The following is a 23,840-nucleotide window of genomic DNA, read 5'->3' as shown; positions in this document are numbered from 1 at the left end:
AAGCCCCAGAGCTGAGCCCCAGCCCAGAGCCCCCTCCTGTGTGTTCCAGCCTTACCTGAGGTGTAAGGTTTTTTAGAACAAGCCAATTTGTTATTCTCCCTGAGCTGCTCTCACCCCAGCTTGAACCTAAAGAAGGGAAAACAGGAGTTGGTGCCTGCCACATTGGCACCAGGGAGTTGGGCGGAGCAGATGACGCCAACATTCACTGATAATAAAAACTCAAGTAGCACTAACCTTCTCCAGACTTCAAACCCTTAGAACATTACTGTGGGGTGCTACAGCACTATTTACTTTGGGAAGCGTTTTGCTCATGTAAGCAGGGGCACAAGCAGCTACATTGTTGTCCGATAATCAGAACTGAAGCAAAAAATACACAGGTATTTGCTCTGACTCCTGCTGCAAGCTCAGAAGAGTTTTAAAGCCTGTCTGATGACTCCCTGGGCTATCATGATCTAATTCATTACAGTATGAGCCTCTCTGTGAACAACGTTTAACTACGTAGCTGCACTGATGTCCAACTTGGAAAGCACTCGGAGAGGCGGTGCCACTAAGGACACAACAAACACTTGTGCCACCCATGTTACACACACCACCTCTCCTTCTCCCAGCTCTCCTCAGCAGAAAGCCCACTGCAGTGCAGGTTGGGATAGATGGAGCAGCTTTAGGCAAGGCCAATGGTGCATCTGGCAGCCTGCAGGGACAGACTGTACAGCCAGATGCATGGGAGACTTGGTAACAAACCACAAACCCCTCCAGGCACACAGGGACATCCTTACCAGGGGTGTATCTGGCATCAGAATTTCCCCATCCTCCACCCAGACGAAGGGAATTATCCCAAGTGGACAGGGGTGGTTTCTGGCCTGTCAGCCCTGGAGGTGGGCGGGACGGAGCAGTGATGCTTTTAGGTGGCAAAGGGACCTTCCACAGCTCATGAGCCAGAGAGGTGTTAGTGACTGATCCAGGAGACCATGTTGATTTGGAATCACTGTTTCTGGCTACTAGAAGACACAAAAGACAACCACAATCACTCTTGCTGCAACCATCACCCTGTTGCAAAGCAAAGCTGCTGAATTAAGAGTAAAATCAAAATAGCTGCTTTGAAATCAGTCAAGTTACCACGCTGATGAGACCTCAACACTATGGTTATTAACATCTAGGATCCTCTCGGAGTGTGTGCAGGGGAAGGAACCAGAGCAATTCAAGCAGACATCACCTGAAGTGCTTTGTGCTGTACTGCTGAGGGAAACATTGTAGTTGGAGGCACGAATGGATGACCAGGCACTAGTTGAAGGCAGCGTGGTGTTCAAAGATGAGGATGACCCTGCAACAAAGACAAGAGTCAGACACAGCACACCAGGTCACAAATGCAGTAGGATTAATAGGCTTGGCTGTGCTCCAGCCTGAACACGCCTGCACACTCAGGGGAGGGACATGCACCCCTCAGTGCCCATCCTCAACCCACGGACACACGGTGGCAGCAGGAGCACCCGGAGAGCACAGGCCCAGCATGCCTGCATGGCTGGGCTGCCAAGGCTCTGCTGCTCCCAAACACCCGGGTGTGCACAGCTGACATCAGGATGCAGAGCACAGCCCACATTCCTGGGACAGCTCCTGCACTGCATCAGCAGCAGAGCTGAGCCAAGGATGAGCTTGGCAGCTGTGACAGGCACAACACGAGGGATAAACCAGGAGAGGAGCAAGCAGCAAACACATCCCAAATCCACAACACAAGGGACAACCATGAGGGCAGCAAGGAGCAAACACAGGGGAATAACCAGGAGAGGAGCAAGGAGCAAACACAAGGGATAAACCAGGAGGGGAGCAAGCAGTAAACATCTCCACGACAGCAGTGTCTGTGTGGCTGAGGGAAGGTAACACACAATTCCCCAGGCAAGCTGAGCATACCACTGTTCCTGTCCCTGAGGTGGTCAACTTCCCGCACAGTATTAATTGAGAGATTGTTTATGACACTGCCAGGAGTGACGTAAGGGTCAGTTTCGGGGTCGATGTTTGGATAACCTTTCCATGGCTCACCAGGGCGAAACTCTAGGAATACAGATGCAGGAAAGAAGCTTATTTTGACTGTATTTTTTAAAAGGAAACAGCTGTCTAAACAATACATCTCGTAATGACTGAAAATCCAAAACCTTTTAAGCATTTAATTTACTCGATTTAGCCTTCACTTTATTAATTTCATTTCTGGTTTCTCTGGCAGATACACTTCTCTGTGTACAGTAGAACTCCTGTTCTCCATTTCCATCTGCTGAGAACACCCTTGGTGCCCTTCTGCAGGCTGGGTCCTGCCCACTCCACGTGCAACACTCCGGGAATGCAGGACAAACGCAGCGGAACCGCCTGACGTGCGCAGGGTGGGGAGGGAGGGGAGGCAGGGGGCAGGGGCTGTACCTGGGGGCCAGTTAACACTGCTAGAGCCATTAGGCGATTTGGCACGGGGCCAGCCGTCCCCAATGGATCCGGGAGGACTGGCTGGCGAATTACTGCTGTTCATAAAGTCGTAAGGAACAAACGGAGAATCTTCCAGCCTAAAACCACTTGAAATAGCACCTGATTAAAAAAAAAAAAAAACAACAGAGGAGTCAAATATTTTTCATGGTCGGTTTTTATATCCCTATATAAATATATATGAAATCATTCCCTTGTAAATCAGTCATGAAATATGTAACAGCACACTGTCCTCTTGTGATGCCAAGTTATACTGGAGATCATACAGGAGTGTTTAACTCAAAATGAAATGTATCTGAGTAATTCAAGAGAAAACTGTGAGAATAATGTCCCATGAAATCCCTTCACTAAAACAGTATATATATTCAAAGTAACATGTATTCAGCTGAAGTACTGATTCCAGAGGGTAAGAGGATTCTGTGGGACCCCACTTGACTAACAAGATTCTGTGGTGGGAGAGCTCATGAAAGAAATAGCTACAACATGTGAAGGATCTTTAGCTACTGCAAAATTCTGTAGATTCTATTCCTATTCTTGGGAGGCAAAAAAATTAATTTAAAAAATCCCTGGAGACAGAGCAAGGAATGGTTTAAAAGTTATCAGATAGCAAAGCCAGTTCTGCTACAGTTCTGAGGGAACCAGGGATTCCATGTGATACAGAAATTCCTAGCTCTGGTCAGAAAACATCACCTGCAGCTAAAGCAACACCACCACTGCCTGTGGCAACAGTGGGATGGGTTCAGCAGGGCAGTTGCAGGGAACGGCCACTACAGGCCACGGCAGCAGAGGCAGCTCAGAGCAGCAAAGCAGCTGATGCACCTAAAAATACCCCGACAATCTGAGACTGAACAGTAACAGGAGACCAGGGACATTTATAACTATCTTTAGACACAGAATCTTGGGCTATAGACTCAAATTTTAACTGGATGAGATTTCAAGCAACTGAAACAGTTGAAATGTCATATGAATCTTGATTACTGGAATGAAACACAAAGCAACCAAGTTCACCTCCTGTAAAACTAAGGACAGCAATGGTACCAAGTCTAGCCCTTTTAAGCTCTCCCCACTTTTAGAATGCAAACACAGACATTCATAACCAAAACCTGTCAGTATAAATGTCAGCCACGCCCAGAATGTGGCAAATCCCCCAAAATCACCTTAGGACAGAAGGAGATCATACAGGAGAGTGGGAGAGAAAACTTGAAAACCGAGCTTTTGGCTTAAAAATATATGAAGCATCCCACTGGAGATTAAGGTAAACTTAGTAGCAACAGTCACACTTATAGAAAAGTCTGGTTAAAAAAAGAATTCTGTCGAATGTTTCTACTAATCTAATCACAAGATCACTGTGTGAGCACAGTCAGCAAAGCTGTGGCTGCTGTGGTAGACAAGCAGCAAGTTGGCACAGACAACACAATACAAACTGTGACAGCTACAGCGACACAGGAGATATAACCACAGCCCAATCACTGCAAACCTGCACCTGACACCCAGAACCTCACAGTCTGATGTGCCACATCAAGTGCTGCTCAAGGCCATGCTGAACATACCATGTTTGCTGGAGTTTTGATCTAAGGATGTGTTCACAGAAATGCTGTCGACTGTAGTCCATTTCCTCAGCCGAGATTGTGGCTCTTTAATACTGCTCATATCCAGGTTTACATTCAAGTTTGAGTTCATTCCTGAAAGCACACACAGCTTATGAGATACAGACTAAACTTGTCCTTCTGCTCATCACCACTGCTGTCCCAGAAAGCACTGAAGAGCACATTACTATGGTTATGTCATGCTTCCAAGTCTCTGGTTCCGAGGAACATTCTAGCACTTAAACCAGGGAACCCTGCACACAGAAGCTAAGCTGAGCAATGCAAAGCCCTCCCAAGTTCTCAGCTCATGTCCTCATGCAAAAATATCAGTGAAAGAAGACATTAGGAAATTAAGAGAAACTAAAATGTAAATACCTAAAATACGGGGCAAACAGAACTTGTCTTGACTTGCTGTAGCTGTGTTCTGTACTTCCAAATGTTTCTCTGCCAGAAAATCAAGACAATGCCAACCCAAATCAACTCAAATACTTGGGAGAACCAGCTCTTCTGGGCTTGGACAATGTGCCCACATTTTTGACCTTGGCATGCCTGCTCCCTTTCTAAGTCTGTAAGAATCTTGAACTCAGAACTCTACCAGGGTACTTTTCCAGCCCTTCAGATCTATTTACTTCTTTTCTGAAAACAAACTACTACAATGGTTTAACTTGAGGCCAGAGACAAATAGGGAACTTCTCAAATGTCTCCTAGAAACACCTTCCTTCAGCACTAGAAACAAGGGCTTCCTCTTGCTCCTAAGTGGACATCCACAGCCATAAAGAAACTGGTTTATATTTTGAGGGGTTTTTGTTTGTTTTTCTTAAAGGCATGAGCAAGAGTTGGTGCCAGAAAAGCTTCCCCTTGAAAAGCCTCATGAAAAGTGCTTGGAACAGGATGGAGTTTTAAGAAATACAACTACCAACAGCTCAAACATAAAAAAGGGAGAAGTCCAACTGATCCTGTTTCTGACACCTCCCTCTGGCATTTTGCTGTTGTCAGAGCAAAATGACAGTAACTCTGCACCACAGTAACCTTCCTTCTACCTCTGGAGCAGCTGTAGAGGCCAGACCTCTGAGAGTAGTGTTAGAAAGACCCCAAGCTGGCAGAGGGGCAAATCTGTGACCAGGCCAATGCCAGCCCCCAGCAGGCACAGCTCTGTATGGGAGATGTGTGGGCTGAGCAATGGACACCAGTCCTTGGACATAATCCATAATTTAAATACCCTTCCCAGAAGTAATTTTTCATATCCTACTGTGGAAGACTTTATATTGTTTGGTTATATTCACTATTTGCCAGATAAAGGTTATTTTTATTATTAGAAATACTTAATTCTATAATGAATTGGGATGTGACTGCAGAACTGGTCAGGGAGAGAGAAGGATGCTCTGGCCCCCAATCTCTGCTTTGGGTGAGTATCTAGTGAATCCTGACAAATCCCTTCCCTGGACTGGAAACAGGGCATGCTATTCTTACCCTTAAGCCTTTATGTGAGGAGCAAGTGTGGCTCTGTGTGCTTGTATCACTGTACAGAGGGACCCCAAAGAATTCCTGTGTACACTGTGGCAGATTCCCGAGGGATCTCAAAGCAACCTTACATGTACTGCAGGCTCCTGAGACGTGGCCACGATTCATATGAGAAAGCAGCTATGGAACATTATACAGCAATTCCAGCTCAAGGAATGAAACACAAAGGAGTCTGATCTGGGCAGGATGCATCCCTCAGCACAGAGTTTGGCGAGAAAGTGAAATATGCCTTTCCTTAGAACTAACACAGTGTCTCCAATAGCTAAACAACTTCTTTGTATGCTTTGCCCGTGGAATGAAAGCAGAATTGGACACTGATGCCAATCATCACCAGCAGCTCTGAAGCAGCAGCCTGGACTTGAGGCTGGCCACATGCCATCCCTGGTGTGGCACTGTCCCGGCCACTGCCGCTCTGCCTGCAAGCACAGGGACTTCAGCTGCATGTCTAGGAAACAAACTTCTCTGCAAAAGCCAATGAGAATGCAAAGGAAATCAGCCCAACAGAAATGACCCAAATAGAATAAAAGGGAAGAAAAGCAAAAATGAAGGGGAGGAAAAAAATGGGGGTAAGGAACAGAGGTAAGTGGTAAACAGCTATAGTAAGATAGCATTAAAAAGGGACCTAAAGTAAGAAGAAAATATACAAGCCTGGAATTTCTGAAGTAGAAATTGGACAGAAGCCTGAAAACATAGGGAGAAAGAAACAGGAGATGCTTGTGTTTATAAATGTTCAGACATTTTGCATGAAATGAGACAACAATTCTTTAAAAATGCAAAGCCAAAAGCCTTCTTTCCTGGACAATACCACTAACAGGCAAGGTGACAGTTTGTTCTACCTTTGCAATTTCAGAGCCACTGAAAGCATTTTTGAAATCCCAAGAAATGTGTCTACATCAATGGATTCTCTGCATGGATTCTACTTCTTGAAGTCCTTTAGGTCCAGGAATCAGGACTTTGTATCATCCAGGGAATCCAGGGGACAAAAGGAGCACTAAAAGGAGCCTGTCACTCCTTAGGACTGTAAAGTATTCTGCACTGAGACAAGGACACTCACCAGGAATGAGTGTACTTGGGGAAAAGTTCTTCAGTGAACAAGGGTAACTGGGTGAACCCCACACAGAATTACTACTTCCACTAAAATGGGAAGTGCTGACAGCGTTACAGTCATTTTCCAGGAGGAGGCAAGGGGAAAAGCTGTGTGTCACACAAGCACTGACCGACTGCAGGGGACCCACCTATAGGGAAGCTGCTGAAAGCATTGATTGGTGACGGCCCTTTCTGCAGCTCAGGAGTAGCGTGGGGTATGACATTCTCAAGGAAGGATTTCATGGAGGGCTGATGGAGTGACTGCTGTTGAGAGGGTGGAGTTTGCTGCTTCATTAACAGGTTTGGATCAAGCTGACGGGACTGTTGCATCATCTGTTGCTGCATACTAAGAGATCGACCCTTAAAAAAAACAGAGCCGTTACAGCATCAATGGGCAAAAGCTTTTCCATGTTGTAAGAAAGAGAATGAAATGCACCTTTGTACTCTGTGCATCCTGCACAGCCAAACCCCAGTACTCAGTCCCTCCTCTAAAGCCTGTCAAACTCTGTCCACCCCTGCACACTTCAATACAAGCCACAGCAAGAAATGCAGCTCAGGATGAAAAACAGTTACAAGGAGAGTTTGAGAAGTGAAATTTAAGATGTTTCTTTACCTGCTGCTCCTGCTGCTGCCGACCCCCAGAAGGCATGCTCCTCTGAGGCTGAGCCTTCTGCTGCTGAGCCAACAGCCGCTGCGAGACAGGGGGTGAGGGGTTTAGGAACAGGGACAGTGACACCAGGCTCACACACCACACTGAGCAACCAGCTTGGCTATCTTACCTGTAACTGGGAGATCTGAGAAAGCTGGTTTAACTGGGACAGTTGATTCAACATGGCTACCTGTTGTGGGCCAAAAAGTGGGCTCAGGCCACCGCTGTTTGGTGCATACTTCAGTAATGATACTGGAACCTGCAACACAGGGCCAAGAGTGACTGGCTGTTAACAGGTTTACTCAGTCCAGAATATGTAGAATACTATAACCTCAGGTTAACAAATGCCTGGTTTCATCAAGCCAATATCTTCCCAAATATTTACAGAATAAATGTCAGCAACACCAACAAACAAGGAACAATTTTCTGAAGCAGCATTTAGATAGTTTATACACAGTGTGTTTTCTGTATCACTTACCTGAGGGGATAGTAATGGAGGAGGCACTTGAGCACGTGGATTAGGCTGAGATGAATTAAGAGGTTGTGCTGGAGGCTGCTGCATGCTCCTGGGCTGTGCTGCTATATTCCCAACACCAAACACACTGGGATTGCCATTCTGGGGAAAGGATGGGCAGTCAGTGACAATAAACCTCTTCTGCTGCTTCTCCCACCCCACACATTGCAATTTCAAGTTAAACATGAATCAATCACACAGGCAGCTACAACGTTATATCAAAAGGTATTAAATGCTGTCAAGTAACATGCCAAGGATATGCACACAGCCTTACCTGTCTAACAGAATTCAAGCTTTGCATACCCAGCCCTGTAAGGGAGCCCAGGGCTTGGTTAGGTAGTGCATTATTTGAAGGGGGAAGCTTCATGTTTTGATTGGACATAAACTGCATGTTTTGGGACTCGTCTGCTACAATGCCATCCTGATGGGACAGACAAAACGAGGTGCAACAACCAGCCAGCAAGCAAGCAGAAGGGAGAAACCATTGCAGGAGCAGAAGGGAAGAGTCACAGGACAGTCCAGCACCAGCAGGAAAATAGGCAGAAAACAAAAGAGATCAGGTTAGTCATCGGCACCGCAAAGGGCTACAGAAAGTGCTTAGTACGATGTATCAGTGAGTTAAAAAGAACAGACCATATCTTATGGATTAACCAGACAGCCCTCAGTCCCCCCTGCACTATCTGCAGAAAGCTCAGGAGCACACAGGTAACTACTCAGAACAAGAGTTGAAGGAGTTCAGCAGTGTCCCCCCGTAAGGCACCAACTGACCTTATCGAAGTAAGGACCGCGATCCATGGAAGACTCTTTGGGAATTTGGGGACGAGAACCAGGGCCTTTGCCAACCACACGATTGTAATCTCCCACGCCCAGGCCGTGCTTGTCCATCTCCATCCGCTTGTCCTGCAGTAACCCTGGGGATGGCACAGACAGGCGGCTGCAACACCCACCAGTCCTTCAGCCTTCAGCCACACCAACACCAGCCTTGTGAAGAGTGACCTGACACTGCTCTCGGGCAGGACACTCATAAAACAAACATCAGTTTAGCTTTGGACTCTCTGGGCTTTACTGGAAAGGGAAAGGAAATCCTGTGTACCAATGGCTACAGACAACTGGAGACATAGAATCGGCACCAACAGATTTTGCAAAGCTTCACACAAATATTACTCTCAGCTGTCTCTTAAAACCAAGAATGTATAATTGCTTCAACTTGCAATGATTTAAGTATCAGGCTTGCCATTAATATTGAAATCTAAAACTCAAAGAACAATTCCTTTACCCAACAGATAATGAGCCCCAAAGTGAAAATACCCAATTTTGAAGTGGAACAAGGGGAGAGTAACTACACTAAAAACTACAATGCTGCAATTAGTTTTAGTTAAACATTCTATCATCATAGTATACTGTTATTAATGCATTCAAGAATTATACTATCTTTTATTTGCTAAAGAAATTGTAACAGTGAATGGATTCAAATAAACTATAACTGCTCCCAAGTAATTTTACACTCAGGTTTAAACGTTTCTAAATTTCAGTATTAATTTAGTTCTTAGAACTGAACACATGCTTCGAAGAATGAACCCAGTGAGCGAGTGTGGGATTTGGTACGATTCTGTTTATACTCAGTGGAGGTGCCCAGAGGGCAATCAAGATATTTATATTACAAGAAACAAACCCACCACACTCTGAAAACATTCTCTCATGTCATTTTAACATATAGAAATAGGAATAAGCTTAGTTTGATACATGGCCAATATTCCTATAGCAACCAGGTGATTCTGTGCGCAACATTACTCACACACTCAAATACTTTTCTCTCCAAGGACATTCCTTTTCTTTAGGGAAATATATACTTAACTATATATAGCTATATATATACACTATATATAATTTTAAAAATGTAATTTACAGAAGGATATAAGATAAAAGAGAGTCTGGAAGGAAAAGCAATAAAGCCCAGCTTGGTTCTGCTGTTCTTACCTCCAGACATGTCCATCTTATTGCTCTGTATGGTTTCTTCTGGTGATTCTCTCTGAAATAATAAAATAAATCACAATTATTTAATAATAGCATTTTTAAGATAAAACAAAGATTCCTACACACTATTACAATTCAAAACTGCAAGAAAGAAAAATCGAGACAATCAGATGCTATTTTAAAGCATTTCCTCCCTTCCGTTGCTATCCACTCAAGAACAGGTTCCCTCACCAGAACTCCTACATAAATGCAGTAAAGCATCAGGCTATGGCATGAATACCTGGGTGGTGGTTACAAAACCCCTTTCCATCAATACAGAGGTCTTTTTGTAATGAGAATGCACAGGAAAGGGATGGGTGACAGAAGGGAGACAAACACAAGTAGAAAACCACGATGAAAATGAACACTTGGCAGCTGAGCACTTCAATGTGTGTGTATTGTAACAAGCCCTGTGGAAAGGCAGCAAAGCCAGACAAAGGCAGATACTTACTGAAAAACTGAGATTTGTGAATTGCTTAATGAATGGATTGATCCATGTTTCATCTTGCTTATTTCCACCTTTCATTATTCCCTTAAAAACAGAAAGGAATTCCTGTGATTCTCAGATCCCACTTCAATTACATCACGAAGTGTTAGGAATGAAAATTAAAGTGTAATGTGTAAGTCCAGTAATCCCTTCTGACTTAGCTTTCAGAAATGACATCAAGCCTTGCCCCGAGCTGCTCCTCACCTTTGTGGGCATCTTTTTCATGTAGGGTGGCCAGTTTAACGATGGGTTAGCTTCTTGTGAGGAACTGCTGTTCCACATTCCAATCTCAACATCCTCCTCTTCCTCCCAGCTGGTCTGACGACTGCCAGTCAATGGCATATCATCTCCACACCAACTATCTTGCATAGATTTAGGCCCTGGTTGTGAAAAAAACCCAGCACGTGAACATTTCAGTAGCAGCTGCTGCCCTTCACACCAAACAGCTCGATGCCTACTGCAAAGTAAAAACCCCTCGAAAACATGAGGCTTTCACAGAGGTATTTCACCCTTCTCAAACACACTGAGAGCACTCACCAGGTTTATTTGGAGGCTGCTGCCCAAGAGAAGCGTTTCCCCAGCCAGAGGTGCCTCCTGCATCGCTGACGGGCTCTCCCCAGCTCGTACCAGTGTCCATGGGCTTACCCCACGCTGAAGTCCCGTTATCTACAGTAGTGGCTGGAGTAGAAGGCTCTCCCCAACCTTTGCAAAGCAGGGCGAGTTATTGGCACAGTTTTGAACAGGATTTTAAAGCTACCTAAAGAGACTCAAGTGTTTTGCCTTTTCTAGATCCTGAACATACAGTAAAAAGCACGTGAGCACATATTTCCACTTTGTGTGAGGGTCATTATTAAAACTGCAAGCTGTTCCATAAATAGAAGTAATCACAAAAATACAAATTTTGTATTTACAGAATTACATTCTGATAATACAAATTTCTAAAATATTAAGCTAAGAGCTGCTTGTTATATCTAAGTGACCCCATCTGGGAGTCGAAAAAGAGACAGAGCACAAAATACTTTTTATGCCCCATTAAGTTCCCCTCCAAAATCGTTATTCACTGCTCATGAAGCTACAAGACCAGAAAGTCTGATCCCAAACCTTTATAAACCCACCACCCTTCATTCTGTCCTGCAGAAGCTCAACACCTTTTTTTGAGGGCTCATTGGCAAAATTAAATTTTAGCTGGTTTAGAATGATTTAGAAAAATAATTCCAATCCTCAGACACTATTTTAAGTATTTCCTGTGTTCCCACTCCCCAGAACTCAAGCAGAGCCGTTTAGCCCTTATTATTGCAGTTATTTAAAACTCGAACAGATCTTCCAATCTGTACAAAAGCACTGTGAGCAATGCTGTTCATTTCTTTAAGAAACAGAAAATGTACTTCACTGCCACTTTGCCCTTTCCACTTTGAAACTAAAATACTGTTCTATAAAGCAAGACTAAGAAAGTGCTTTGTAATCAATAGAAAACATAAATTTGGGTAAAAGCCAGGCTTACCAGAACCCGAACTGCTCTCCTTGCTAGACATGGCACTTGAAGACAGTAGCTGCGGATGTACCTGTGCTTGCTGGTCTGAACTGCTGCTACTGTTTGGGACATTTTTATTCCACATATTCACATTTTTGTAGTTGTATTTGCTTGGATCACCCCAAGCAGAAGTTCCATCATCAATCTCCATTTTCCGGCGTATGGATTCGGGGGATGGCTCCTCCCAGCCCGTGGGCTCTTCCTCCTTTGCTGGGGCTGGCATTGGCCCCCCCAGCCAGCCAGACCCTGGGGGTTTGTTCGCGGCAGACGGGGCTCCCCAAGAGCCAACATCTTGTTTGTTCCACTCAGGAGAATTGACTGGCTTCGACGAGTCCCCCCAGACTTGAGGCTGATTGGATTTCGGAGGGTCTCCCCAGCCCTGGTTCTGATTAGACTTTGCAGGCTCATCCCATCCTGAAGAGTTGTTTGGGGTTGCATTATTGCCTCCCCAAGTAACAGAATTTGATTTACCTGGCTCATTCCAACCAGACACGGACCTGTCGCTGTTGCTACCTCCGGAACTGGATTTCTTTGCCTCACCCCAATGGTTACTTCTAGAGTTTTCACCCCAGCTATCACCAGCAGACACTGCCCAACCCTGGCTGGCCTTCTGTCCATCTCCCCATCCCTGCTTCATCTTCGGTGTGTCATTCCAGGATGACTTTTCCTCTTTGCCACTTCCCCATGATTGATTGCTCTTGACCATTACTGTAGCAGCAGAATCTTCTTCCCACCCCCCCTGGCTGTTTGACCCTTTGGAGTCTCCCCACCTTGTAGCAGACTTTGGATCTCCCCACCCCGATACAGATGAGGTATCGTTATTATTAGGGCTAGGTCTATCCACACACCCCCCTGAGCTGGAAGTCTGTGTCACAGAGCCCCCCCAGGCCTCTGTCCCATTGTCAGTTTTTCTTTCACCCCTCGGTGATGTTTCAGTATCCCAGGCAGTGTTCTGTTTGATTGGAGTCTGTCCCCAACCAGAGTTGGAAAGGACACGTGGATCTAAGTCAGTTCTGTTCACTATGCTTTGGAGTAATGTGTGCTGGTCAACTTTCCTCCTCTCTCGGTTCTGGCCTTCCACAGCTGCTCTGTCTTCATGGCACCCGGTGCTCTCTGAGCTCCCCTCGCTGTCCCCCGTACCTGTTTTGGCCCATGTGCTGCTCTGCTCAGCCATCTGGGAGGCAGCAGAACTCTGGCTGTTGAGATCATCCTCCTCAGTAGACTTCCATCCATTTGTAAACTTCCTGCTGTTTCCATTCACACCTTCATTGGAATGCTGATTGCTAGGCAGTTTGCTCCATTCCCCGTTGGAAATGTTGGTGCCAGTGTTTTGTGCAGGGTTGCCCCATCCTCTTCTGCTCCCGCCAGCACTCGCACCATTCCCGTTTCCCCACGGCACATTCTGGGAGTTGACTGTCCCTGCCTCCCACACCCCTCCGCCTTTATTCCCGTTGATTTGAAAGTTAGTGCTGCCAGGCCCGCTCCCGCCCGGCTGCATTAGAGTTGCATTCACAGTGTCACCATTAGCTTGGCTGTTTGGGCCTGGACATTTGTCTCCAGAGTAACTAGAACCATAGGCACCCCAGGTAGTACCATAAGAGCCGCCAGTTTTGGCCTCACCGTTGCTCAGGTGAGAGATGGAAGTGCCATTTGCCACTGGAGAGGCCTGAATCTGAGAATGATTCATTGTGCTCACGCGCCAGGCCCCGGGCCCTGCAGTGTTGGGCAGTTCGTTCATCTGCACCGAACCAGCAGAGTTTGGTAAACTAGAGGTCATAAAGTTAGTAGTGTTATTTGGTCCATTCATTTCAGTGTTAAGGTTTTGAGGTTGCCCACTGAATGAAACATTCCTTGTACCATTTACTTCAGAATCACAACTTTCCTGAAGGCTTCCCCAGGAACCGTGGGCTGAGCCACCCACTTTCGAGTTAATACTCTGGCTGTTGGCCATCTGACCTATGGTACTGCACTGAATGCTTGTGCCAGGACTCCCACTCCCCACGGACCCTTTCAGGGCATGTCCACTGTTCTCCAACACGGACCAGGCACCATGGTTGCCATTTGAATTCAAAGTGCTTGGATTTAACCCTCCATTTGATGAAGAGTTTATGGTGCCCCAAGCATTCATTCTATTGTTGCTACTTTCAGATTTGCTGTCAGGAGCATCCACAGAAACTTGACATGTGCTTATTATGGATCCATGGGATAACCCCCACGGCCCATTAATACTTCCATTGCCCACATTATTGCTGTTGCTACCAACCACAAACTTATTCTGAGACCCATGTCCGATGCCATTGCGAATGCCATCGCTTTCTCCGCCTGTGCTCCCTGAAGCCATGATAACGAGGTTCCGCTCCGACCCAGAGCTGGAGGCAGAGTCAGTGTCCATACATTCTGAAGTCAGCTCTGGGTCACTGCCAGTGATTGATGGCCATGCTTCTTTGTCAGAGCCGTCTACGATAACTTTATCCCAGTTTGTGCTGGAGTCACTATTTGAAGAGACTGGTCCCCAGTGAGAATTTTCATAATGGGATCCTAGACCACTGTGGTTCAGATCTAAAATGAAGAAGGAAAGCCCAAGAGCATTATTATGAGTTTAGTATTATTACTTCATTAAGCAGAAGGAAAAAAAAGTATAAAGATATTAAGCCAGGAATTATTTTGCTTATTATTTTGCATCTGTTAAAACTACAGTCATGGAAAGCAATGGAGAAAACTCTAAGTACAGCTGCCCAAAGGTTGTCACATACAACCCAGAACATCTCCCAGCATGCAGAGCTGCTCTCACAAAAACCTCAGAAAACTTCAGACTCCTAAAGGTCTTTTTCTTCCAGAGCAACATTTTTTTAAAAGAATACTCTGTATCACCATATACGAAGTATTTTCTAAAACGGATATAAATGTCAAAACCCACAATACTAAGTAAAACCCAGAAACACACTAAAAGGCAGAAATTCCAAGAGGACATGGCCCTGGCCCAGTACAACTGCTGTGTGACAGCAGCCAGAGAACACACACCTTCCCACGCCCATTACAGACATTGTATAAGAGTCTTCAGTACAAGTTATTCAAGGTATTTTCTTTTATACAACAACAACTTGGCACAAAACGCACAAGACCCATCTGAAGTTCTGCTTTCAGAATGCACTGACACACAAGTCTATTTTTAATTAATTTTTAATCAATATCAATATTACTCATCCTACAGTGAAAAAGAATTGAGTCCAAGACCCTGGCTCCCAGAGTTGAAGCAGCACAAAGCATGGATCACCCACTGCTCCTCACACCTGGCTGGAGGGAGCTGGGGGGCCCAGGCACTCAGCTGAGCTTCACCTGTGGTAAATCAGTGTGAGAAAGCAGGATGGTGGCTCAGCAGCTTGGAACAGGAGGAGTGGGAGAGACCCGTGGCAGGCAGACAGAGCGCTGTGATAGTGTCTGGCAGCTCCACAGGCCTGGAGAGCCACCACCATCCCTGGGAGAACTGGAATTCAGCTGGGCATAACCCAGAACCTGCCGATTCACGTGGTAGTACAAGAACACTGTCATGTCTGAGCAGCAGTCCAACAAACCTCAACCTTTCAACTCTCACCCTGGTATTGTTAAAAAAGACATTTAACCTGTACTAAGAGACTGATCAAAAAGCTGTGTGCACTCCTAGGAGCGAGAGAACCAACAGCATAGAACAAGATCCTGCTCACACAAACATCAGCCCAGTAACACCATCCCTTTTAAAAGCAACACAAAGGCACACAGATGGCAAACAGCCTGAATTCAGCACACACAGAGATACAGGTTAGGACTACAAGGGAAATGGTAGAACAAACCCTAATTTGCACAGCAGCAGAATACATAAAGCTTTTGTTTATTAAAATTCTGTTACCCTAATTTAGCTGCAATGCAGTTTGTGCAGAGTCAATCCACCAACAGCACGCAGTGATTAACTTCCACTCAGCCAATTTTCTCCCATTACATACAAAACTACTTAGACCAACAGTCTTTCTCCTGGAGATAAATATGTTAGTGATGTCCACTGTTCTTGAACATTCCTACCTGAACCTCCCCAACTGATGAACTTCAGAGACTAAGGAAACAAATACTGAACAAGCAGATATTAGCTATGACTTTTGTATCTGGCAGAGACCACAAACCACCCTCAAAACTGAAAAATGACACGTAGCAACACACTGCATTTGGTGCACAGCACGAGGAGCCAGAACAGCCTACTCTTGCTTTTCTTCCCAAAACTATTTAAAGTTGCAACTGAACTTTTGCTGCTTAAATCCTTGACAAAAAAACATTTACACAAACCTGAGTTACTTAAAATTCTGTAATCTGCTAAGATTGCTTTCAGTAATTTGTAATTTAATGCTTTCCAGCTATGAGTTATACTGCAGGAAACATTTGAAAAAAAAAGTATGTATTTAAAATAGCAGTTTGACATCACATGGGCTAAAATAAACAGGATTGAGAAGCATAAATTAAGAAATACCTGAATCTTGCACCCTCTGCCTCCTTTTCCTGCTCCAGCACACCTGGCACCCCCAGACTGTCAATACCATACCGTGCCAATCACTGTACCTTTGGGCCTTATGAACAAAGGCATTTTAGCAAACACAGTCCTGAGCTTTTAGCAAACAATCAAGACATGATTTCCTCCACAGTGCGACACGTCTCTGAGAGGAAGCACAAGCTTGCACAGATTATTCAATACCATAAAGAGGCAAGTCAGCATGGAAGCATAAACGTAAAAAAACCCGGTATTTTAATGCTAAGGTGACAAAAACTCTTAGTATGAATTCTGACTTAATTAGAATATCAAAACTGTTAAACCAAATTAGTATGCAATGGCACAGAGAAAGTATACTGCAATCATTCACACACCCATGCCAATGAAAAGCATAAGCAAAGAATAAAAATAAAAACAATAATTATAAAAAATCAGACAAAATCGTGTGAAACATGTAACTACCACAAACACGTAGTGCAAAAGCAGGTGAGATGGAAGTAGCTAACCTGACTGGTTAGGGGAGTGGCTCACCAAGTCCCGAATGGGAGGCATGCCTACAAAAAAAAAGCAAGAAAATCACAGAAGTGTTACTTCAGCAAATGAGAGAACAGTCCCCAAAGCACTCACTGCTGTAAACCCAGTCCTTAGATGCCTTTTTCAGGGCAGGTTTCTCTCAGACCCAGCTCAGCCTCAACTGTCTGCTCTGAATCACATTCCTCATGCAGGGAGCAGGGACATGACAACAAACCCAGCCTGGGGATGTCAGCATTAGCAATTCTGTCACTTAGCTTTTAAACACATTTCCATTACCACCTAGTTGTTACACATTTGGGCATTTAATCAACCAATTTAACATGCCCTTAAAACTTTGATTTATACAAAAAAGGGGAAGAATTTATAGTCATCGAAACCAAAACCAGTTCATTTTGGACTGTACTGACGAAGAAGTTGAGCGGTCAGCCCTGAAACTTCAGCAAGTTCCTCTCCCCTCTCTGAACAGCACATTTGCTCCACCTCCAAGTCAGTACTGTGCTGCCTGACTGAGCAAACAGCAACATCTGAGTATGGCCCAACGCTTATTTAACCTAAGCACGTGTATAACAATCCATCATTTACCCTCTTTCACATCCTCCTCCTCCCCTGTGTCACACAGGCACTGTATGAAATCAAACTTCATCTTTCAAACTCACAAATTTTACAGCTGGAGACCACAACTGTTACACTGAAGGCAATGTTCCCCAAATGAATCTAACCTCCATCACTACTAAGTGCAAATCCCAACTGCTCCCTTCTTCCCTGACTCCTCCAATAGCTGAGAACCGCCCCCAGGTTACAGGAGGGACCCTCTGTTCCCAAAGGCTCTGGCTGGGACACAACTTTGTGGCTCTGCTGTGAGATGCACCGGGATAAAGGGAGACGGGAGGAATCCAAACTGGAGCCCTGCCAGTAGTCCAGTGGTGCTCTCCTGTTCTGCTCTGGCCACAGTTGTAAGCAATTACTGCTGGCAAATACTTCGGTTCATGATAAAAATCATTTAACTGTGGAACAACCACCAGGTTATTGCAATGTGTTCCAGGGGTGAGCAAACACCAGGGCAGCCATCAACCCTTCCTTTCATGTGAAGTTTGCACATGGGGCATGTCAGTGAAGCCAACAACTAAACTGGTATGAAAGTGTCCTGATAAAGAGCTACTTATGGAGATTTCTTAAAATAACAGTCTTGGCACTGGCCTGGATATGTTTCAGAAGCACTACAAGGTATGAGCTTCATTAATGTGTCTTTACTAAAAGGATATGCCAAATGTCCTAAAAACAGCAGGAAAAAACCCAATCCCCAGGCCTATCCTTTCTTCAGCTTCACTTCTAGACACAGCATGTTGATTTTCTAAAAAGGAGACAACTGTTCACTCAAAACACAGGTAAAGAGATGGGGATTAGACCACTGATATAATTTAAACATTCTCCAATACCAACAACTTAAAATCTTAGTATGCCCAGGGCAATTAAAGACTTTAAATTCAGCAGCAGCTGCCTGCATTCCCTGGCTTTTACAAAGCACCTACCAAACCATTCCAACCACAGCTGGAACTGGGGAAGAGATCCTTTCAGGAATGACACATAAACCCACAGCCATTCCAAATTCCAGCAATTCTGACTTCAACACTTCAAGCCACAGTTTTTCTTTTAGCCCTAAAATACAGATCAACCCCAGTAGCCATTAAATAATGCTTAAAAAAAAAAAAAAAGTCAAGAAGTTATTCCATTAAGGTACCAAATTTAACCCCAGTGTCCATGGATATCCTGTCTACATAAGTGACCTACAGATCAGTCAGATTTCATGAGATTTTTGATTTCAGAGGTAATAAGGAGAATACCTGGAGCTGCTGGTGGAGGCTGAAAGAGGAAGTAGGGAGAGTGAGTGAAACTAAGACAGGCAAAGACAACAGCATTTCCTTTCAGATACAAAGGTGTCAGAAGACATTTGGCCCTGCTGGACCAGGGCCACCTCCACCTCACCAGCAACGCATCAGACCAGAAATTGAAACCAGGACAGAAATCCAGTACGGACAAATTATTTGCCTTTACATTATCGTCTATGTTTATGAAAGAACACAACAACACATCCAAGCCAGATGTTGTTCCTGGTTATTCTAGGGAAAGAGACCTTCCAAGCACACACGTGGCACCAAGAAAGGAGACCTGAGTGCCCAACCTCAGATGGCAGTTCTGAGTTTTCCTGGAACGCACAGAACACCAGGAACAGAGCTCTGACAGGGACAAAGCTCTCACAGGAGCTACAGGCAACACAGACATTTTCCTAAGGTGACAAAGTGATCTGGCCAACCCTTCTCTCCCTGAAGGCTCTCAGAACATTGCTGGTTCCAGCTGGGTGTGGTGACACACCATTCAAACAATCAGGGCAGCTGCCCCAGACACCAGTACAGCCCTGGGACACGCTGGCAGTGCCCAGCCAGAGGGTGTCCAGCCACACCAGCACAAAATCAAGGAAAACTAAACAAAACTGGGAAGAATGCAGTACACAAATGGGAATCCAGCTAATTATATACTGGGCTGGTGTTCACAAAAGAAGTACAATGGAGAACAGTACACAAATCCTCTGGATACAACTGGGAGACTTACAAGGCTGTATAAGCAGTAATACTTCTTAAATTAGTCTATGTGTGAATTTTTACTTAAATCACCCCTTTTATTTAAATCACCTTGCTACACAACTTGACCAGTAGAGTACACATGCTGCAGGAAAAGTTTCCTCTTAGAGGCAAGTTAATGAAAGGTAACTTTAAACGTCACTATGGACAGGAACATCATCACACAGGAGAAGCAAAGAAAATAAACTACTTAAAAATTACCTATTGCAATGGTAAAGAGTTCTATCAATATGTTACAGAAATAATACTGGAAAGTAATATGGGAAACATTCCTCAAGGACTCATGGATAAACTGCTTCCAGTTTTGTTTACTTTCATTTTAAATGCTGCTTCTTCAAGACTCAGTAAGAGAACAGCTCAAAATTTAACTCAAACTTGAAATATCAGGGCTATTTTCAGGGTTTCTTCTTTTTTTTTTTTTTTTTTTTGCTGAAGGGGCTGAGAGTCACATCCTTTGTGGTCTATAAAACACTAATTTTGAGAAACACTGGGAATTCAGTAAAGTCACAGAAGAAACTATTTGTGGGAACAAATTACATCATCACTGCTATGTGCACATCAAAATATAAATACAAGTATAAAAACAAGAAAATATTTGTCAAAAGTATTAAGCATTGGCACACATTAATACCAAATCCCTTTGAAAAGCTAGATCCCTCACAGAAAGTTACTTTTTTCCAGACAAAAATAAACTACAATAATGTCCTGTAAAATTAACTGAACTGCATGTTTGTGCAGTCACTGAACAGCACATCCTACATGTGTAACAGGCAAGTTCACCTGACTTAAAAGGCTATTAGAAGGAATGTATAACAAGCCAAAATAACAAAAGATGACTGTACTTAAATAGCTGTAAAGGTAAAAGTGGATCCACTCTGTAATACAATCAAGTTTCAGGTGGATAAACTGAGAAAAACTCTGACCTGACAATAAAAGACAATTCTGATATCCTGAACAAGCTGTACCCTGGCTGGATCTCCACGTATGAAGTTAGAAAAGAAAGCAAAGTCTCAAGGTGCTGTTCATAATCACATAAAGAGATGTGCTGGAAGGGACTTTGAAGACCACTCAGTTCCACTGCCATGGGCAGCAGGGACACCTTCCACTATCCCAGGCTGCCCCAAGCCCTGTCCAACCTGGCCTTGGACACTTCCAGGCTTCCAGGGGCAGCCACAGCTTCTCTGGACAACCTGTGCCAGGGCCTCACCACCCTCACAGGGAACAATTCCTTCCCAATATCCCACCTAACCCTGCCCTCTGGCAGTGTGAAGCCATTCTCCCTTGTCCTGTCACTCCATTCCTTGTAAATAGACACTCTCCATCCTTCCTGTAGGCTCCCTTCAGGTACTGGAAGGCCAAAATTAGGTCACTCCTGTTCTTTTCTCCAGCTGAACAATCACAACTTCCCCAGCCTTTCCTCACAGCAGAGCTGCTCCATCCCTCTGATCATCCTGGTGTCTCCTCTGGACTGGCTCCAGCAGCTCCACGTCATTCCTGTGCTGGGCCCCAGGGCTGGAGGCTGCTCTGGGGTCTCACTTGAGCAGGGCAGAATTCTCCCCTCCCCTGCTGCCCAGGCTGTGGGATCAGCCCACCTCTGGGATGGGTTCTAAAGACCCTTCCTTATGGGATGTGTCTATCAAAACTGGATGCAAAAAAGGTGTTTTGTACCACGACCATACTTGGATGAATACTGAGGACAAAGACTGGAAATCTGGAGCACAGCAGTGGTCATACTGGAATCACCACCTGCTCCAAACCTGCCATGCCTGCCATACACTGCTGGTAACAGAGAGCAACTGAGACAAGGGCTGAAGCTTCAGTACGAAACCTGCCCACAGAGGCCAAAACCATCCTGCAACATTCAATATCAAGCTCTGACACAGGAAAGGATCTCCTCATGCTACAGCTTACAGTGGAAGTTTAAATAACATCAGCTGAAATATTCCCCTGATAACTGAATTTAAGCTACTCGATTTTAGCTAAAGGAAAACAAGGTACCTGCCCTCACCTGGCTGTTTTTTGCTGCTGTTGGGCACTTCTCCGTTGGTCACGGGCTGGTTATTGGTGCCAGTGCTGCCTCCTGACTGGCCGTTTAACACTTTGGGAGTGGATCCCAGGTTTGCAGCTATCACTGGTAACTGCTGCCCTCGTTTCAGAAGCTGTTTCTGTTCCTGGTGTCGGAATCGCGGTGGTACTTCCCGAGGAGGGTATCGAGGCAAGGGCTGCTGCTGGCTGCTGGCTGGGGCCCGCTTGGCATTATTAGTAGTGCTGGTTCCTGTGGAAGTGCCGTTGGAGGTGACAGGCTGGGGCTGGCTTACACTTGTCTTGGTTTGTTCTGGCACTACCCCCACCCCCAGGAAAAAGAAAGTGGGACAAAGTTATACATGTGAACAGCAACTTAAAAAATTGAAGACTAAGTCAATATTATTAGAGGTGTTTATATATGATGTAAGGGCAGCATTTCTTCTGATTCAAGCTGTAACTCATCCCTGAGGAAAGGCTCTGTTATCCCTCAATCACACACTTTCATGGCACGGACCTGGGAGCAGGAATATGCCTTGCTATCACTAACCAAGTTATCTCAGTTACAGTATGCTACTACTAACCAGCTTTCTACAGCCTTTTGCCTACAGATCAGCACTATGCAGTTTATTTCAACATTCAATCTTTTTTTAGGAAATGTTTAAGTGTTAAAAAATTAAGTTTCCCGCTTAAGTGTTACATATAGAAAACTGCTCCGGCCTGGCCCAGAAAGAACAAGGGGCAAACAGGACCTACAGGACATGTTGCTAAGGCTTCCCTGCTTTAACGAGCCCAATATCCAAAGGGAAAGTTATTCATGCCCTCAAGTGACTGCTGCCAGCAGGAACGGCTGCCAGCGCAGGGAACGCTGCACGCAGCCCGACAGGACAGCGCTGGCACTGGGAAAATGCCAAATGTGCAACTGCAACTCCAAATTATCTCAGTCCCAACAGCACAGCCCGGCAAGGCCAGGGGAAGGTCAAATCATCAGTAGAGGTCACAGGGAACACACGAAAGCCAGCACACCCTCAGCTCCACAGCCCACCCCAGCAGCACCAAGCAGGGCCGAGCACGGGGCAGGTGTTGGGAACAGGCGAGTCAGCCAGACCACCAGGTAGGAAGGCACTTGGAGCTCCTGGTGTGGGACTCTGCTGCTACTGCCATCCCTCCCAGCTGCAGGTGAGCTCTGTCCCTCCCTCACAGTATCGATGTTAATGTACTTTTCAAATTTCTTGTATGAGATATCCATAAAGTGTCTTAATATTTATCGTGCAGCTTCCCAAGATACCTCAATACTCGACAAGGACCTCCCTCAGCACCAGGAATGTTACTACACAACTGAAAATTGTAGTTTTCAGGGGCTTTTAAAAATATTTCAAATATGTTTAAAGACCATTTTATCATTCACTTTCAGGAACCAAGTCATGGGAATATTTGGAATACAAACAAAAAATAAAAACAAACTTGAGCTTTTGTTTAAGGAATAAATTTGAATGTTGTCAGTATTACGACATAATTTCTGTTTATTTCTACTTTATATATTCTGAAAAATATGAAATAGAAGCCTTTAGAATAAAAAGTCACTGAAGAATCAGCATCTGAGTTGTGTTTTAATGGAATATTGCATTTTGGCTGCCTAAGGGAAGCAGAAAAGAAAAACTTTGGAGACCTCCTTGTTTGACAAATAGGTGGGCAGAAGTCTCAGGGTGAGGACACCCAACTTCAGCTGCCCCTGCCAGGGCCCCCAGCTCCCCCTCAGGCACAGCAGGGATCCAGCTCTCCCAGCTCACAGCTGACTGGAGAGGGACAGAACTAAGGACAGGAAGGGCCAGGACACAACTCAATTTATTGTACAGAGCACAGCGAATAGAAGGTATTGAAAGGCCATTAGATAATCTGGGAAGTTGATAAAGATCACAACCACCACCTCAGCTTTCCTCAATTTAAGCTGTTCCCTATATTAAGGGAAAGCAACTGATTCCTTGCAAAATATTTTGATGCACATAATGAGACAAGAAATTGTGATTCTGACTTCTGGTTCAAAACTGAACTTAAAAATACTAAATAATATTAAACAAATCTACTTCATTTGGTCCTTCTAAAACTTCTTGCATTATAAATAAAGTAACTGAGAGTGACTAAGCTCTGAAGTGGGGGGGAAGAGGTGTTATTTAAGCAAACTGCTTAGAATTTGTTGACAATTTAATGCAGAAGGACTTTGCACTTTTCTGTGGTCCAGGTACTGCAGCAAGCTCTGAAATTAAAACACATTTGTTCATACTCCTGTG

The 23,840-nt window shown here is 44.8% G+C and overlaps 1 protein-coding gene and 1 long non-coding RNA gene across 10 annotated transcripts in view; one reads left to right on the top strand and one right to left on the bottom strand.

Moving 5' to 3' along the window:
- TNRC6A (trinucleotide repeat containing adaptor 6A) overlaps positions 1-23,840 on the bottom strand; it is a 58,999-nt gene that overhangs the window by 3,167 nt on the left and 31,992 nt on the right. For 3 of the 9 annotated variants that reach the window (XM_019281622.3, XM_039560702.1, XM_039560705.1), the window contains 19 exons: positions 21,539-21,871; positions 16,867-16,914; positions 11,821-14,409; positions 10,857-11,021; positions 10,524-10,699; positions 10,284-10,364; positions 9,797-9,848; positions 8,588-8,730; positions 8,094-8,240; positions 7,784-7,921; positions 7,436-7,564; positions 7,270-7,347; positions 6,806-7,016; positions 4,014-4,145; positions 2,407-2,565; positions 1,906-2,046; positions 1,214-1,321; positions 777-998; positions 56-126 (listed from right to left, as the gene is read on the bottom strand). In XM_019281622.3, the coding sequence (XP_019137167.1) occupies positions 56-126; positions 777-998; positions 1,214-1,321; positions 1,906-2,046; positions 2,407-2,565; positions 4,014-4,145; positions 6,806-7,016; positions 7,270-7,347; positions 7,436-7,564; positions 7,784-7,921; positions 8,094-8,240; positions 8,588-8,730; positions 9,797-9,848; positions 10,284-10,364; positions 10,524-10,699; positions 10,857-11,021; positions 11,821-14,409; positions 16,867-16,914; positions 21,539-21,871 (5,123 nt within the window). The remainder of the gene's footprint in view (positions 1-55; positions 127-776; positions 999-1,213; positions 1,322-1,905; positions 2,047-2,406; positions 2,566-4,013; positions 4,146-6,805; positions 7,017-7,269; positions 7,348-7,435; positions 7,565-7,783; positions 7,922-8,093; positions 8,241-8,587; positions 8,731-9,796; positions 9,849-10,283; positions 10,365-10,523; positions 10,700-10,856; positions 11,022-11,820; positions 14,410-16,866; positions 16,915-21,538; positions 21,872-23,840) is intronic. The other 6 variants (XM_039560704.1, XM_039560709.1, XM_039560707.1 and 3 more) reach the window with 6 other exon arrangements.
- On the top strand, positions 22,530-23,057 carry LOC109143607. The gene is made up of 2 exons (XR_002043885.2): positions 22,530-22,731; positions 22,828-23,057. It is a non-coding gene; the product is annotated as an uncharacterized LOC109143607 (long non-coding RNA).

The sequence above is a fragment of the Corvus cornix genome, chromosome 14 (genome assembly GCF_000738735.6).
Source record: "Corvus cornix cornix isolate S_Up_H32 chromosome 14, ASM73873v5, whole genome shotgun sequence".
NCBI classification, from domain to species: domain Eukaryota; kingdom Metazoa; phylum Chordata; class Aves; order Passeriformes; family Corvidae; genus Corvus; species Corvus cornix.
Note: the sequence above shows the minus strand (reverse complement) of the source record. Positions and strands in the feature narration are given on the sequence as shown.